The sequence below is a fragment of the Calidris pugnax genome, unplaced genomic scaffold, assembly GCF_001431845.1.
Source record: "Calidris pugnax isolate Ruff unplaced genomic scaffold, ASM143184v1 scaffold14, whole genome shotgun sequence".
Classification (NCBI taxonomy): domain Eukaryota; kingdom Metazoa; phylum Chordata; class Aves; order Charadriiformes; family Scolopacidae; genus Calidris; species Calidris pugnax.
The window spans coordinates 1,827,189-1,841,517 of NW_015090793.1; the positions used below are offsets into that span (position 1 = coordinate 1,827,189).

At 37.6% G+C, this 14,329-nt stretch overlaps 1 protein-coding gene across 2 annotated transcripts in view; it reads left to right on the top strand.

The window, feature by feature from the left end:
• STK32B (serine/threonine kinase 32B) overlaps positions 1 to 14,329 on the top strand; it is a 168,611-nt gene that overhangs the window by 77,109 nt on the left and 77,173 nt on the right. For both annotated transcript variants that reach the window (XM_014966735.1, XM_014966736.1), the window contains one exon: positions 12,401 to 12,574. In XM_014966735.1, coding sequence (XP_014822221.1) covers positions 12,401 to 12,574 — 174 coding nt within the window. The remainder of the gene's footprint in view (positions 1 to 12,400; positions 12,575 to 14,329) is intronic.

Here is a 14,329-nt window from a genome sequence, read left to right on the forward strand (position 1 = left end):
GACAAACAATAGTAAAAATAAAAGGTTGTTTCATGTATGCTCACGCTGCTTGGGGAATCCCTTAAATCCCAGTGCTATGCTACATTCCTTCCAGAAGAATCGATTGTAAGGAAATTTTTGTGGGGAAAAAAGTTCAAACTGAAAACAGCTATCTGTCTTCAGTTGAAGTGACAGAGACAATAAGCTTGATTTGCTCTGTGCTACATTCTTCACATTATTGTTTAGATTTCTGCTCTGTCTTTTGGGCCTGGAAAGCATGCAAAATAACTTGCATGCCAATTAAGAAGGTAAGCCTGAAATGAGCTAGTAAAAATTCAACAGTTTCAGTCCAACTTATTTAATTTATTTTTGAAATGTTCACAATTAAAAGAAGTTGTACATCATACTAAGAGGAATACCTGGTTTCACTGAAAATGTTAGTAGCCATCTACATATGATTGATGACATTATGCTTCAGCACCTGCACCACAGTTTTAAATTAACTAATTTATTTACAGAAAATAGGAGGAGTTGCTTGGGTGAAACCTTTAAAGTAGCTGCTTTTATTCACCAGGGATAGTATCAGAGTAGAGGAAACTCTGCAGAAAACTGTCTGGGTATTTCTAACAAAACCAAAAAGATGAACCATTCATTGCAGTAGCAGAGAGGTTTTTGTCTACAGTAAAGTCAGGCAGACGAAAGGGTATAGTTGGAAATCTGTTCAATTTCAGTGAAACAATTAGCTACAGAAGGTGTATGTGTGCAAGGCCGGCATGTAAAAAATGAAGGTTTTCATGTAGCTCAGAGGAAAACCAGGTTAATGCCTAAATAAATAAAAAAGAAAAGCATTATTTTAAGCCCCTCAACCTGTGCAAAGTGTCTCATGCACACAGATGGACATAAACAATCACTGCAGCGTCTAAAGTTATACACAGCAAAGACTTATGCCTATTCTTAACTCCAAAATATGTATGTTTGTTTTTCATTCAGTGAAGTTTTTCATGTGCCGAAGGTTAAATTTTGTTATGATTGAAGCTTAATGGTGGGTGCTGCAACTTTGATGTTTCTCTGTTTCATAAACCTGAAAAAAGACTCTTATAAAATTGTCTCTAAAAGAGAACAGTGTTTGAAGTTAAAAATAGAGAGGGTTTGAACATCATTTGTTGTAATCTATAACAAGTTTGACTGCTGAACTTTGGGTTTCACCAAAGTATGAGTCCAGACTTGCAATAGACTTTTTTCATCAGCTGCTGTTGCCCCACAAATGCTTATAGTTAAATACTGTGAAACTTTAGGTTATTTGGTCTGGTTGAAATTCTTGTTTAGTAATTAGTGCTTATCTCTATTTGGAAATGTTGGTAACTATTTTTTTTTTAATCTTCCACTAAATTAAGTATTGTGAACCTCAAATAATGAGGTTGTGAGAAAAGAACAGAAACAGAGGAAATTCTCCAAGAGACAAATATTTGCTCAAAGTCTGTTCTTCAACACTTGTTTTATTGCATGTACCCCCAGTTTAGAAAGCCGATCAGTTAGCTGCTGTAATGAAAAGATCACAGAATCACGAATTTGTTTAATTTCGAGGAGACTTCTTGAGTTTATCTAATCCAAATCCCAAGATCAAGCAGACTCACCTAAGGCAGGTTGCTCAGTTGGGATTTTAGTATCTCCCCAAATGAAGACCATAGTTTCTCTGGGAAACCTGTTCCAATGTTTGACAACCCTTACAGTGAAGAATTATTTCCTTGTGTTCAGAAGGAATTCATATGTTTTAATTTGTGCCCATTTCGTATTGTCCTGTCACTGTGCACCACTGAGAAGAGTCTGTCTCCCTCTTCTTCATTCTGGCCCATCAGGTATTTATACATATTGATAAGATCTCCTCTGAGCCTTCTCTTCTCCAAGCTGAAGAGTCCCAGCTCTCCCAGCTTTTTCTCATATGAAAAATGGTCTCATATGAAAAATGCACCTCTTGTACATCTGTTTGAGTTCAGTTAGTATCTCATGCTTATCCATGCTGGCTTCCTACTGCCTTCGCTTTCTTTTCTATTCATTGAGATGGACCGTAAGTTACAAATATACCGAGATCTGCAAGTTGAAGACTGAGCTCTGGACTTGCATCCCAAATTCAGTCCATGTTTTCACTCCGCTATTCCCAATGAACTTTTTCCTTGTCCACTTCTTTCCCAAGAACCTGCTTTTCTTGGGAGCTGTTTCCTGTGTTGGTAGTGAGGCACTTATTTGTGTGAGCAGTTTCCCTGAGTTCTTCACATATGCTGTCTGTTGCTTGCTTTAATTGGATGTGTTTGAGACAAGCAAGGGAGAAGAGAGACTAGTTGGCACTATACAAATAATTGCTACTGCTGTAGTGCCACGTGCATGTGAAGTGACATAAATTGGCAGTGATAATAACACAAAATGATAATGAAGAACTTGGCGAACATTTGCTAAGTACAAGTATAGCCAGTCACAGCACTTCTCCAACACAGCTGAATGGATTTTAGAGACTGCATTCAGTTGAGAATATCAGCAAATCCGAAGTGCCTTCTATATATGCTCTTATTTGCTCAACCAGAATAGAGCTCTCATGTAATTGTGATGTACCTACCGTAAAAAAGGGTATATATAGAACAGGAGATAGTGGAGACTATATCTAAATATATATGTATATGAAAGATACATATATACATTTGAAAGATAAAACACTTGGAAAAAATGTGATAAAGAAGGAAGCTGACTTTGGACTCAGGAAGTAAAACTTGGTGAAAGCTGCCATGTTTTTTGTGATAGCAGAACAATTAAATTGAGCTTCAACAATATTGCATCTAAGTCTGCTAAAAATTCTAAACAAATAGACTGAGACATGAGCTTATTTTGCACTCATTTGCAAGCCTTACTTTATCACTGGTTTAATAATATTTGAGACAACGCAGACTTTATCATTACATGATGCCATTAAATCTACAAGCGTACAAGCAAATGAGCCAGAAAAGTAATTAATTTTCTCCTGAAAAACAAATTGTCAGAAAGCACTTCTAGAAATATACCATGTGGAAAAATGGATCACTTAATATATAGGAATAAAAACGTTGTCAGAGTCATAGCAATTGCTAGCAGTGTGGCAGTGTGGTAGTTTTTCTACTTTCAGTCATTTATAGTGCAGTAAAAATTCATCCTATTAGTCTGACACTTTCTAGACCTCAAACAAATGTTCGTTAAGGGTCACTCATTGTCTCCAAAGTGACCACCTGCAGTGGTATTTCTTGGAATAAGTTCATCCAGCCCTTGTCTTCAAGATTTGGAGAAGTAACATTACTCTTGGGTTAGAGCTGGGACATGATGCTGCTGAGCTGAGGAATGGAACTAACTGCAGTCTTCTCCTACACAAGGGCATAGTGGTGATGACATAAAGACAGCAAGATCTATAGTCAGAGAAAAACTCTTTAAAAAGAGATCTACACTGAAAGGATGAGTGACAAGAGTGACACTGTTGGTGATGACATAAAGACAGCAAGATCTACAGTCAGAGAAAAACTCATTTAAAAAGAGATCTAAACTGAAAGGATGAGTGACAAGAGTGACACTGTGCAGCAAGAGAAATCCCAACTTGATACAGGTAAAAAGTCTCTTCAAAATTCAATGAGTGGCTGGAACACACTTCTTGGAGAGGCTGTGGAATTTCCATCCTTGGAGATCTTCAAAACTGCCTTGGGCAAAATCCTGGGCAACCTGACCTAAATTTGAAATTAGCCATGCTTCAGGCAGGAGGCTGGACTTGTTGACGTCCAGGGAGCCCTTCCATCCAAAATCATACTGTGTATCTGTCTTAATGTTCAGCAAACGCTAATCAATCAGAATGTAAAAGATGTGTATCTCATGTGACTGTGGGCCATATGCAACCCCTGGCTGTAAGCTCTTCACCCCTAGTCTACAGGAACACAAAACAGTCTAAAGAGTAAGAACTCCTTCTAATTTAGTAGATGACCACCAACATTTAATCACATGGTTTCTCTACCATACCAGAGAGGACATCATGACTAAGGATAAGGAAAATGGCCATAGTTATTACCATAACCCCCATTTCAAATGACCTCATCCTTTGCTAGGATGTGCAAAATCAGAGGAAGAAATAAAGAAGCTTCCCTTGGAGGGACCAAAGCATTGGTTGATTAGAACAGAATGAAGGAGTAAAAGATGAGCTGCTATATGGCAAACCAACTCAAACAATCAGGACTCACAAAGAACTTTAACAGTTCAAAACAGCATTGATTGTAGTTTACACATGTAAAAATACATAAATGAGGTTTATTTCAGGAGTTAAAGGCAAAGTGCACAGTAAAACATGAAATGGCAGTTATTGATTTTGCATTTTGCTTTTATATGTTTAGTTCATTGCTGTTCTTTTCTGCCTGTTGCACGGTTGTGTAGGTAACGATGAGCTGAGCCAAATGCTGTGGCAGTGCACATGGGAATGAGGAGCAGTTGTTTCTCAGATCAGAGAGGGTTTGTGGCCTTATCTCCTCAACCTCCTGGAGGGGGAAAAAGACTTTTCCTTCATGTGTGGATGAATACTAAATTGTCTCTAATTTACAAGGCTTAGCTGGTTGGGAGCTAATATTAATTGGCGGTGGTTATATGAATATATATTATGCCAGTAAGTCTGTAACATGTCTCTTACTACCTTTGTTAAGACAGAAATTCTCGGCATCTTTCAATTCCATTTCAGGTTATTTTTTATTTAGTCATTTTTCTTGTCTCCCCTTTGGTCACAGCAGAACTAAGTAGAATTCGAAAAGGTGTTTCAAATAAGCATAAACAACTTAATTCTTTATAGAAGGGTTTTCATGTTCTCAAAAGATTTGTTTACATAATCAACAACTTAATTCTTTATAAAAGGATTTTCATGTTCTCAGAAGATTTTTTTACATAATCCTGAAATATATTTTTATATATTTATAAAGAAATGTTTCAAATAAGCATAAACAACTTAATTCTTTATAGAAGGGTTTTCATGTTCTCAAAAGATTTGTTTACATAATCCTGAAATATATTTTTATATATTTATAAAGAAATAAAGGAATTAATCATCCTTTGTTCTTAACAGCATTTGGAGAAATGACTTGTCTTTCTGAGTTTGGAAATAAATGTATTTCCATTTCTTCACAACTTCTATTAAATATTTCGCAAGCACAAATTACAAATCCCAATAACCAATGTTTTTCCTTTTTCCAAAAGGACAAAAGAAATCTATAGAAGGGTAAACAAAGCAGACATTGTGAAGGAACGTTTCCAACATTCCTTCATAACACTTGTACACGTGCATTTACGAAGTTCCTAAATCTTGGGGGTTGGTCTCTTGAGACTTGACCTTAGCTGGCAGAACACACAAACTTGATGTTACTTTGATTAGCTTGAACAGCTTATTTTATAAAATATGTAATTCAAAGATAAGTATTTGCTATTCTCAGTCACAGTGGGTATAATAGTTTTCAGTGTACCTTTTAAGCACAGGCAGGTTTGTAATGATTTGATCTATGAAAGAACAAAGTTACTATTTTGGGCAACTACACCAGCCTATACTATACCTATATTATATTCCACCAGGTATGGTGCAATACCAGGGAGTTTTGAACCTTTATTTTTCTTCAGTTTCTCTGATATCTGATACATACCGCTTGTCATAAGCTACAAACAGACTACCAACTGGTATTTCTTTTCCTTTCTTGTTCAGTTTTTTGTTTCTTTCAGGTAAATAAGTGCAATAATGCTGTGTGCTATACACTTGCAGCACATTTTGTTTTATAAAGGAAAGAGAAAATGCTGCTTTTCTATCCCAGAAAAATGTAACTCCCTTTGTATATAAACTCTGCTTGTACAAATGACAAGGCAGTTGAATACGGGATCCCAGTTACTTGGAACATTAATCTTAGTAAATGTCATATTATCAGCACATAGGTACTTGGTGACTTCTCTACACTCTGTGTCATGCAGAGAGCACAGAAAAGTTTTCTCTGCCCTCAAACGCTCTGAGGACAAGCAGAAGAACTGGGAAAGGTCCTGGAGCGGTGCTCGCATTGGAAGGGTGAAGGGGCAGTTCAGCTGGGAGCCACATCCCCGTCACCCTGCCTCACCTGCAGCTGTGGTTGTTGTGCCTTCATGTAGTCTTGAGAGTGTGCTGCCCTGACCATTTCACCTCATATTTCCTAGAGACACCCTAATAGCTTCTTCTATTCTTCTCTTTCTAGAAGCACTTTCTACGCATTCTTCTTTTGTGCAAGAGCTCTAGAGAAACCAGTCTTGTTTCAGTATGTTCATGACATTCACTGGGCATCTTTATTATGCAAATACAGCTGCACCATTGATTTCCTTCTCTTTAGCAATGTAGCAAGAGATTCCTTTAAGTTAAAAGTCATGTAGAACTATATATAATGTAAAAACAGAGACAGTCAGTTAGTATTTTGCTGGTAAAAATTTGTTTCCTTTATCCGAAAGCCAAGCAGAATCATCTGTGGTAACATGATGCTTCACATTGGTTTTGCAGGAGAAAGCAGGTCTTCATTCAAAAGCTTGTCCTTAAGTAAAGGTCCCAGTTTTCAGCTTTGCTGTTCCTTCCAAAAAGAGTCTCCCAGTCCTTGAGATCCACAGCTTACTGGCACAGTTTCCTAGAAGATTGCTGTAGTATTGGCAGTCAACTGCTTCTGGAAAATTTATTGTGAGACAAAGGCTCAAGGAGATCTGGAGACCCCTGGAAACACCAGAGCTTCGAGTCTTGTGAGCCTGGTTTGGGATAAGGGCTCTGGCATTTACACTCCTTTGTGAAGTTAAAAATCTACTTTTGAACAATTTTTCCTAAAAAAGGAAATTCTCATTGATGAACAGTGGTGGTGGCAATGGGTAATTCAAAACCCATCTTGCCACTCAAGACTGCAGCATCAGTGAACCACTGTAAGCGGAGGTGACTCTTCCCGGAGAAGCAACACATTCACACAACACCGCACAGAGGTGCTGGCTTGGTCTCAGGAAGCCAGATTAGCCTAACTGATGCCAGAGAGAATAAACTCTGCTTTCACAAAAGGGGCAACGCTGTGTTTCCAAAACTAAACCTGTGCCCAGGTGAGATGGTTTCTTTGGACCTAGTTCAGACATCTCCAGGAGATTGCATTAAGTAGTGCAGACACAGCCACAGGATTTCTCTCAGGAAGACCAATCTGATCAGTTAAGGAGGGTCAAACTATAACCTGCCTGCTTTCTCTTGGACAAGCTGAATTGGCTTATGGAAGTTTTCCCTGCTGGGATCTGTCTGTGTTTGAAAGGTTCCTCAAAGTTTTGCTAATCCAGGACAATGCTGAGCAGGTCTGCAACAGGTATTGAGAAGGGCTTGCAGAGGGAACCTGCAAGACACCAAGACACAAGTCTAGTTCTTCCCAAGCCTTTGGCATTCCTTGTTTTGATTGCAAAGTTAGGAACCGATGCACTGTTACAGTTCTCTGCTTTGCACTGTTCTGGGACATCTATATCTACACTGGGATAATCTACAGTCATTAGGGTTTCATGTCACTAAAAAAATTACCTCCTCCCCTTAATACTACAGGGGAGAACTGGAAAAAAAAAATATCTTTCTTTAAATTTCTAATTCGGAGCTACCAAGACTTTATCATTTATCATGTTCAGTATGAAGCAGAGGTATTATCTGAATGTCTGAAGTATGCAAATCTTGCTTTAACTGATTACCTCGGATTTATGAAGTTTGGTTTGGGCTTAATGATGAGATTTTTGTGATTTGTTTTTCCTCTTAAAGTAATATATAAAATATCCATCATGATGTCCTTTTCCCCAGGTAATACATATAAAACAAGAACTCTGGGTGCCTCATCTGGCAGGATTTCAATGAAAAATTACCCTAGCTAACTAAGATGAAGGAATACAAAGGGGAAAAACAATCTTAATAATTCATCTGTAACTGCTTTTGTGAAGACAGAGATACAAATAATAAATACCAATATGGTATAAATACAAAAAATAGATATTATTAAAACAAATATACAGATATAAATATGGAAACAGATATAACTTATTCAGAAAGTGTTTTGTTTAAATTTGTTTCCATGGAGGGTTTTGTTCTATGGTAGTTTATCTTCCAGTCTGAAGATAATCAAAAATCCAATTCGTTGTTGCTAGGGGCATTATTATTTTATCTTAATTTAGAGAAAGCTTATTCTAATGCATTAAAACTTTTCTTCAAGCAAGAGAAAGAAGAGACTAGCTCTGTAATTAGAACAGTTTTCCTACAACTGGTTCGTGGCACTACTTAAAAAAAACAAACAAAAATAAGAAACAACAACAAGAAATTCACTCCAAGTCATTTCGTCTTTCATTTCAAGGAGGATTAAAACTTTGTCTTTACAGTAATTTAGTAATGTATTTTTGGTATTCAATATCAGTCACAATGTTATAATTCATTCAGTAAGTATTTCTCAGTTACCTGGTTAACATAAAAATTCTAAACAACCTCTGATTTTACTTCAAAAACCAATCAGCCCTTTTATATGTCATTTGCCTTTGAGCAGATAAGAAGCTTACAAAAGTAAAATTACAGTGCTTACTCAAAAAACTAATCTCCACCGGGCTGATTTGCCACCAGCCCCTCCCCAACCTGCAGCAATATTTTCAAAGACTCATTTTTCCCGTGGCCAATATTTCACTTGCTGTCAATTTAAATTCTTAGACCAATAAATCAAAACCACTTATTTCTTGAAATATTGAAAAAGCTAGCAGCCAAAAGGGAATACTTAATTTCTTGTGTAAAGAAAGAATGCTGGATTTGTATAAGGGAGAGAGACAGAGGACAAGACTGTTTGTGACCATGACAAATGAAACCAGTCAGGAGCTGGTACACCCAGTCCTCTGAGTCTTTAGTGCAGAGCGGGAGCAACAGTGTCCAGTACCCAGCAGGACCTGGAGTAACTCCTGCCCTGTGATCCGTAGCCTAAAAATGTGTAGCTGCAGGAGCTATTTAGTGGAGTGGCCATCAGCTCCAGAGGCCCTCTGCTGTCCAAGGTCTCCTTTAGGTCTTAGACATGTGACTTCACTGGGATAAACTAACTCACCCTTCAGAAAATCTTTTGGAATGGTCTTGTTTGCAGCACCTTTAGTTGCACTCTGATCTGACCCAGATAGTCAGAGAAATGCCATCCACACAGGTTTGACCCAAATGTATTGACTATGCAGGGAACACAGAATTATTCATGGCTATATGCGTATGATTAGCATAATGGTGTTTGTCAGGTGCGATATAATTTAAAGTGGGTGAAAAAGTCTGATGATATACTGAATATCCACAGCATCATGTTTTCAAACTAGACCTATACAGCTTTTTTCTTAACTACACTGGTATACAACACTTCTGACAGGATCAACAGAGTTATCACAGTTGTATATGAATATAAATGAAAGAAAAATCTGTCTCCAAGTAAAGGAAGTGAACATCTGAGAGGTTATACACAGTTCCTCAAGAGCTGTGTCTCCATGTGCATTATTCTAGCTTCAATGTCTAAATAAAACTGGCCTGTGCTCCATTCATACATCATGACAGATACAGGAAGACTGATGAGTACAAACATTAGCCATACTTATGAATTTCTTCAGGTTCGGTTTTGGTTTCTTTGTCTTTTTGCTTTCAAAAAACTATTTTCTAGAGGAACAGTCACCCCTGGGAGCATTGTAACTCTGTGGGGATTGTATGTGCCTTAATATTTTTACCTGAGGTGCAAGGTGTAGTAGCAGGAAACCAATCATTCGCTAATGAGTCAACAGGTCCCAGAACAAAACCATCTCTTATTATCCCAGACTGGATCCCCAGAGATGCCAGAGTCCCAGAAAATCCTGGAGCCATGAATGCATGGAGACTGGTTGAGTCCTGGAAGAAAGCTTTATATATCTCCAGAATGTTGCTTCTTCCAGGGTGTCTGCTCTCTGGTGACTCCCAAGCTAGTTAGATGTCTAGTCCAGTCTAGTGTGGTTGCTCTTACAGTGTTATAGAGGGTGAGAAGAAGTAACATGCAATCCTCTGCACCTGACTGTAGGCATGTTCTTCTGTGCAAAGTATTATTTCCTGACATAACAGAATGGGGTAGATTACCAGCTCTTTCCAGTTTGACTTTTTGATCTCTCTTTTAAATCATTCACGATTTGCAGCAGCATCAAAAGCTTGTTTGGGAGACAAAAAAGGACCACCAGGAGGCCAGATTACATCAGCAGAAACACATGGAGTGAAAATCCAGTTCCATTCACCTGGTTGTAGACAAGATTTCACATTTATTTCTGGATTGTTCTGATGGCTCTTTTATCTAGACTGAACATTCATGGGTACACTTTCAAATACACTCACCATTTTCCCAGAAATGGGAATAGTGGATGAGTTTCAAAGCAAGTTCGAGGCAATCGCTCTTTACCCTGTCTTCACCCTCTGCGTCACGGTGCCTGAATCATTGAAGAAATGACTCAAGACATTTTCCTTCTCAAGATTAGAGTTGCATCAGAACCATTTTTACTGATATGTAATCATATGATTCTAGACACCAGGAGAGCTCTTTAGTCCCAGACTAGACACAATATTTCACTTATACAGTTGAGTTTTCATCTGTAAATTTTCATTTTGGATTTTTTTTTTTTTAATATGAAAAGGAACCAGACAAAATCTACGCTTTACTCAAGCGCTGAGGGAAAAAATAACATCTCTCATCACATCTGCTCAATGCTGCAACTACTTCATTTAAAATAACAGCAGTATCAAAAAAGAAAAAAAAAATCTTAAACGTAACTACATATTTAAGCTTTCCCTTTGCAGTTGCTCCAGGCTCAGTAATGTGCAACGTTCAGAGTAATTTGAATATAATTTAAGTCTTCTTTTTTTTTTTTTTTAATGTGTGTGTTATAAAATTCTGAGCCTCTGGAGGTGAGCAGACACCATGTGCCACCTACTTTACTATTTTGCTTCAGAGATTTGACTTATTGAGAAGTAAGCTTAACGCAAATAAAATGGCTTTCCCCTCCTGGTATTGGCAGGCATACAGAAATGCAACAGAGGAGCAGATACCTAGAGACATTCATTTCTTAGAACTGCGTTTGGAAAGAATAGAAAGCATTTACATTCAAAACGAACTACGTGTGACAACCCCTAAGCAGTGCCTCATTTCAGAAAGTGCAAGCCTGGGAATGCAAGTGAAACTGTACGTAATTGTCAATTAAAATAATCTAATATTGACTTTTCTTGCCTTTTGGGGTAAGGGTGGGCAGAGACTTTCTGGAAGCCCGCTATTTTTCATTTCCTTAGCATATATTTTAAAGTTCAGGAGAACTGAATCACATCCGTAGCCAACAAATATTACACTCCTCATGGGACAAAAGGTGATGGAAGAGGCACTATCATTTCATATCACCTCTCAGCAGTTCATATCCACAACTGGTATAAGCTAATATAACTTCACATCAAAATTAATTCTAAAACAATCTCTAAGAGAAGAGTGACTTCATATTAGAATTCAACAATCCCCATTTGGGAAATCTAAAATACTCTGTCTTAGACAGTTGCATTCAGAAATGAAAACCAGAGAGTTTCTGTCAGATTACTCAGATCAGAAATAAACATAGCAATGGCAGCATAACCAAGGTAAGCAGAAACACATGGAAATTCCTGCTTGCCCAAGCATTATGCGTACACTGTACATTGGCTGGCTGCACCTTTGGATTTACAGGATTTAAATCAGATCAGAATTTGGTCCTGGGAGTATTCAACAGGCAGTTCTGGGAAAGGGTCCAGAAGAATTCACTCAGAAACCATGAAGATTTTGTCATTTTATAAGATATAAGTTGCAGACTGAAGTTTTATTTCTTATTGAATTTGGAGCTACACTGCAAGCTAGAGAAAATACTCAGCTAATAGAACGTTGTGTATATTTACTGAATCTGGAAAATACCCCCAGGGCAGCAGCTCTCAATCCTGCCAGGATACTTTCCATAGGCCCTGAGCTACAATTGTACATGTGTGAATACCAAGTGTGTTTCACGGCCTTGCACTTTATTACTGATGTTTAGTAAGCCATTTTGTCAACTGTATGAGTATGTGGTTATTTAACAATGTATAAACCTGAAAGGTATTTTAAATACTGTTTTAGTGACATTCAGGTGTTAACCTATGGTTAGAACCATCAAGGTCATCATACAGCAGCAGCTCAAGCTCTACCTTGCCCTGGATATGCAGAGGTCCACCACAAAGTCTGGTTGCAGGGTTGGACCACAGCAGTGAGAAATCATTATATGCCACGGACTTGCCATGAATAGATCTACTTACAGAAAGCTACCCAGGGCACGGCTGTGGCTGCATCACCAACCCTGAGATCTCAGCTGTAACTCTTTCTTCCAGGTATTCTTTCCAAGACGAGGAAGACATGTTCATGGTAGTTGATCTCTTACTCGGAGGTGATCTGCGTTACCATTTGCAGCAGAACGTCCACTTTAATGAAGGAACTGTCAAACTGTACATTTGTGAGCTGGCACTTTCCCTGGATTATTTGCAGAGATACCACATCATTCACAGGTGAGTGAATTTCATTTAAGGGATGGGCTGCTTTCTTTAGGCAGAGCAGAGGAATTTTATCACGTACCTGATTACATGGTTCTGTTTATTCAAAATTTCATTGTTATCTAAGGGTGGAATTTGGCTACAAAAAGCATTTTAATTTTAAATGTTTTCTTTCTGCCCTCAGCCAGTCAGTAGTCCCATATCCTTCTCACACTACCCTTTTCTTCTTATCTCATACCATGAAGTATTTTTTTTACTATGGTCTTTAAACACTAAATGCAATCCAGAACAACCTCCTGGCTGTTTTTAATTTATTTTTAGTTCTCCAATGCCCCAATGTTCCTGAACACAAAATGTTGTAATTCAGTACAACAACTTTGCACAACAACATCAGGGAAAGGCCACAAAACCAAAGGCTGAGAATACAGAACAATTTGTTTACTCGCAGAATCTGCATGAAGGCCAGAAGCAGGAAGAGAAAGGGGGGAAATAAGAGAATAGTAGAAATAAATTGGAACAGTGATAGATGGTACATCCTTTTTTGCACTTCTTAGATTACAACAATCTGTTATTTTCACTGCTTTACAGCTGGCAATCATAGTATTCATTTCAGAAAAGGTGTTAAGCATCAGAGTCTGTTTATTTTCCTTAAACAATTTGGCATTTAATTGAAGCAGTCGGGTAACTTGTCTTTTTATGTTAACACAACAACTGTGACATTATTAAAGGATGGTCTTGATCCTCTATTTTATTCTTTTTAGGCTACATTCAGAATATTTGTCCCTGATTTACAGTAGTCTGAATAGAAAAATAATTAGGTTTGTGCGTTACAGAAGCTGGATGTGAGGTTCAGAGACCAAACTTTACTGAGCTGTTCCATAGATCTTTAAGTGTCAGTATAAATACATTTATTTATTTGAGATATATATATATCTATGCATATATATGAATTAAGAGTTTTCATCCTGTCCACCTAGCAGAGCTGCCACATGATTTTGTAATAAAGAACCAATAAAAAGTATGATCTGACTTTCTGAAGCGAGAGGGATCATACAAAATCCCTCTGACCTCAGGGGCAGTGGTAGATGGCTGTTCTGTATAACTGAAACTGTACAAGACAAACTTCAAGTAAACATTGAAACAGTCGTTTTGTTTGCAATTAAAACACCCACAAATGTTGCAAGCAATTTCTGAAATTTTGTATCTTCAGTACATTGCTATTATTTTAGTACATTTCCATGTATTTTGCATACTTTTTCCTTTCTCAGTGAATATTTTAAAAGCGGAGTTCAGAATTTTGGCTGACCTTTGTTTCCAAGCCTTAAGAACTGTTCTTGGTGAAAAATATATTGATGAGCATTTTTCTCACCCTCATTTTAATGACAAGATATTTTATGCAAATAGGCTGTCAAAACATTCATCAGAGAGTCCAGTTGGTAATAAAAATTTGTATTTTGTTACAAGTCTGTGACTTAAAAATGTTTCACAGAAAAGCCTCTGCAAGGTGGTAGATGTCTTGAGAGAATGAAGGACTGAATTGAAGTCGTGGTTGTTCATAGGTTTTTGTGACAGTGTCTGCATTGCCATGGTCTAATTGTGAAATTGGGCAAGATAGTTTACTTCTGTATTATTAATCACAGATTCATAGAACTGTCTAAGTTGGAAGGGACCTTTAAGATCATCTATTCCAACCATCAACCTAACTCTGATAAAAGATTATCACTAAACCATATCAATAAGCACTACGTCAACCCGTCTTTTGAATACCTC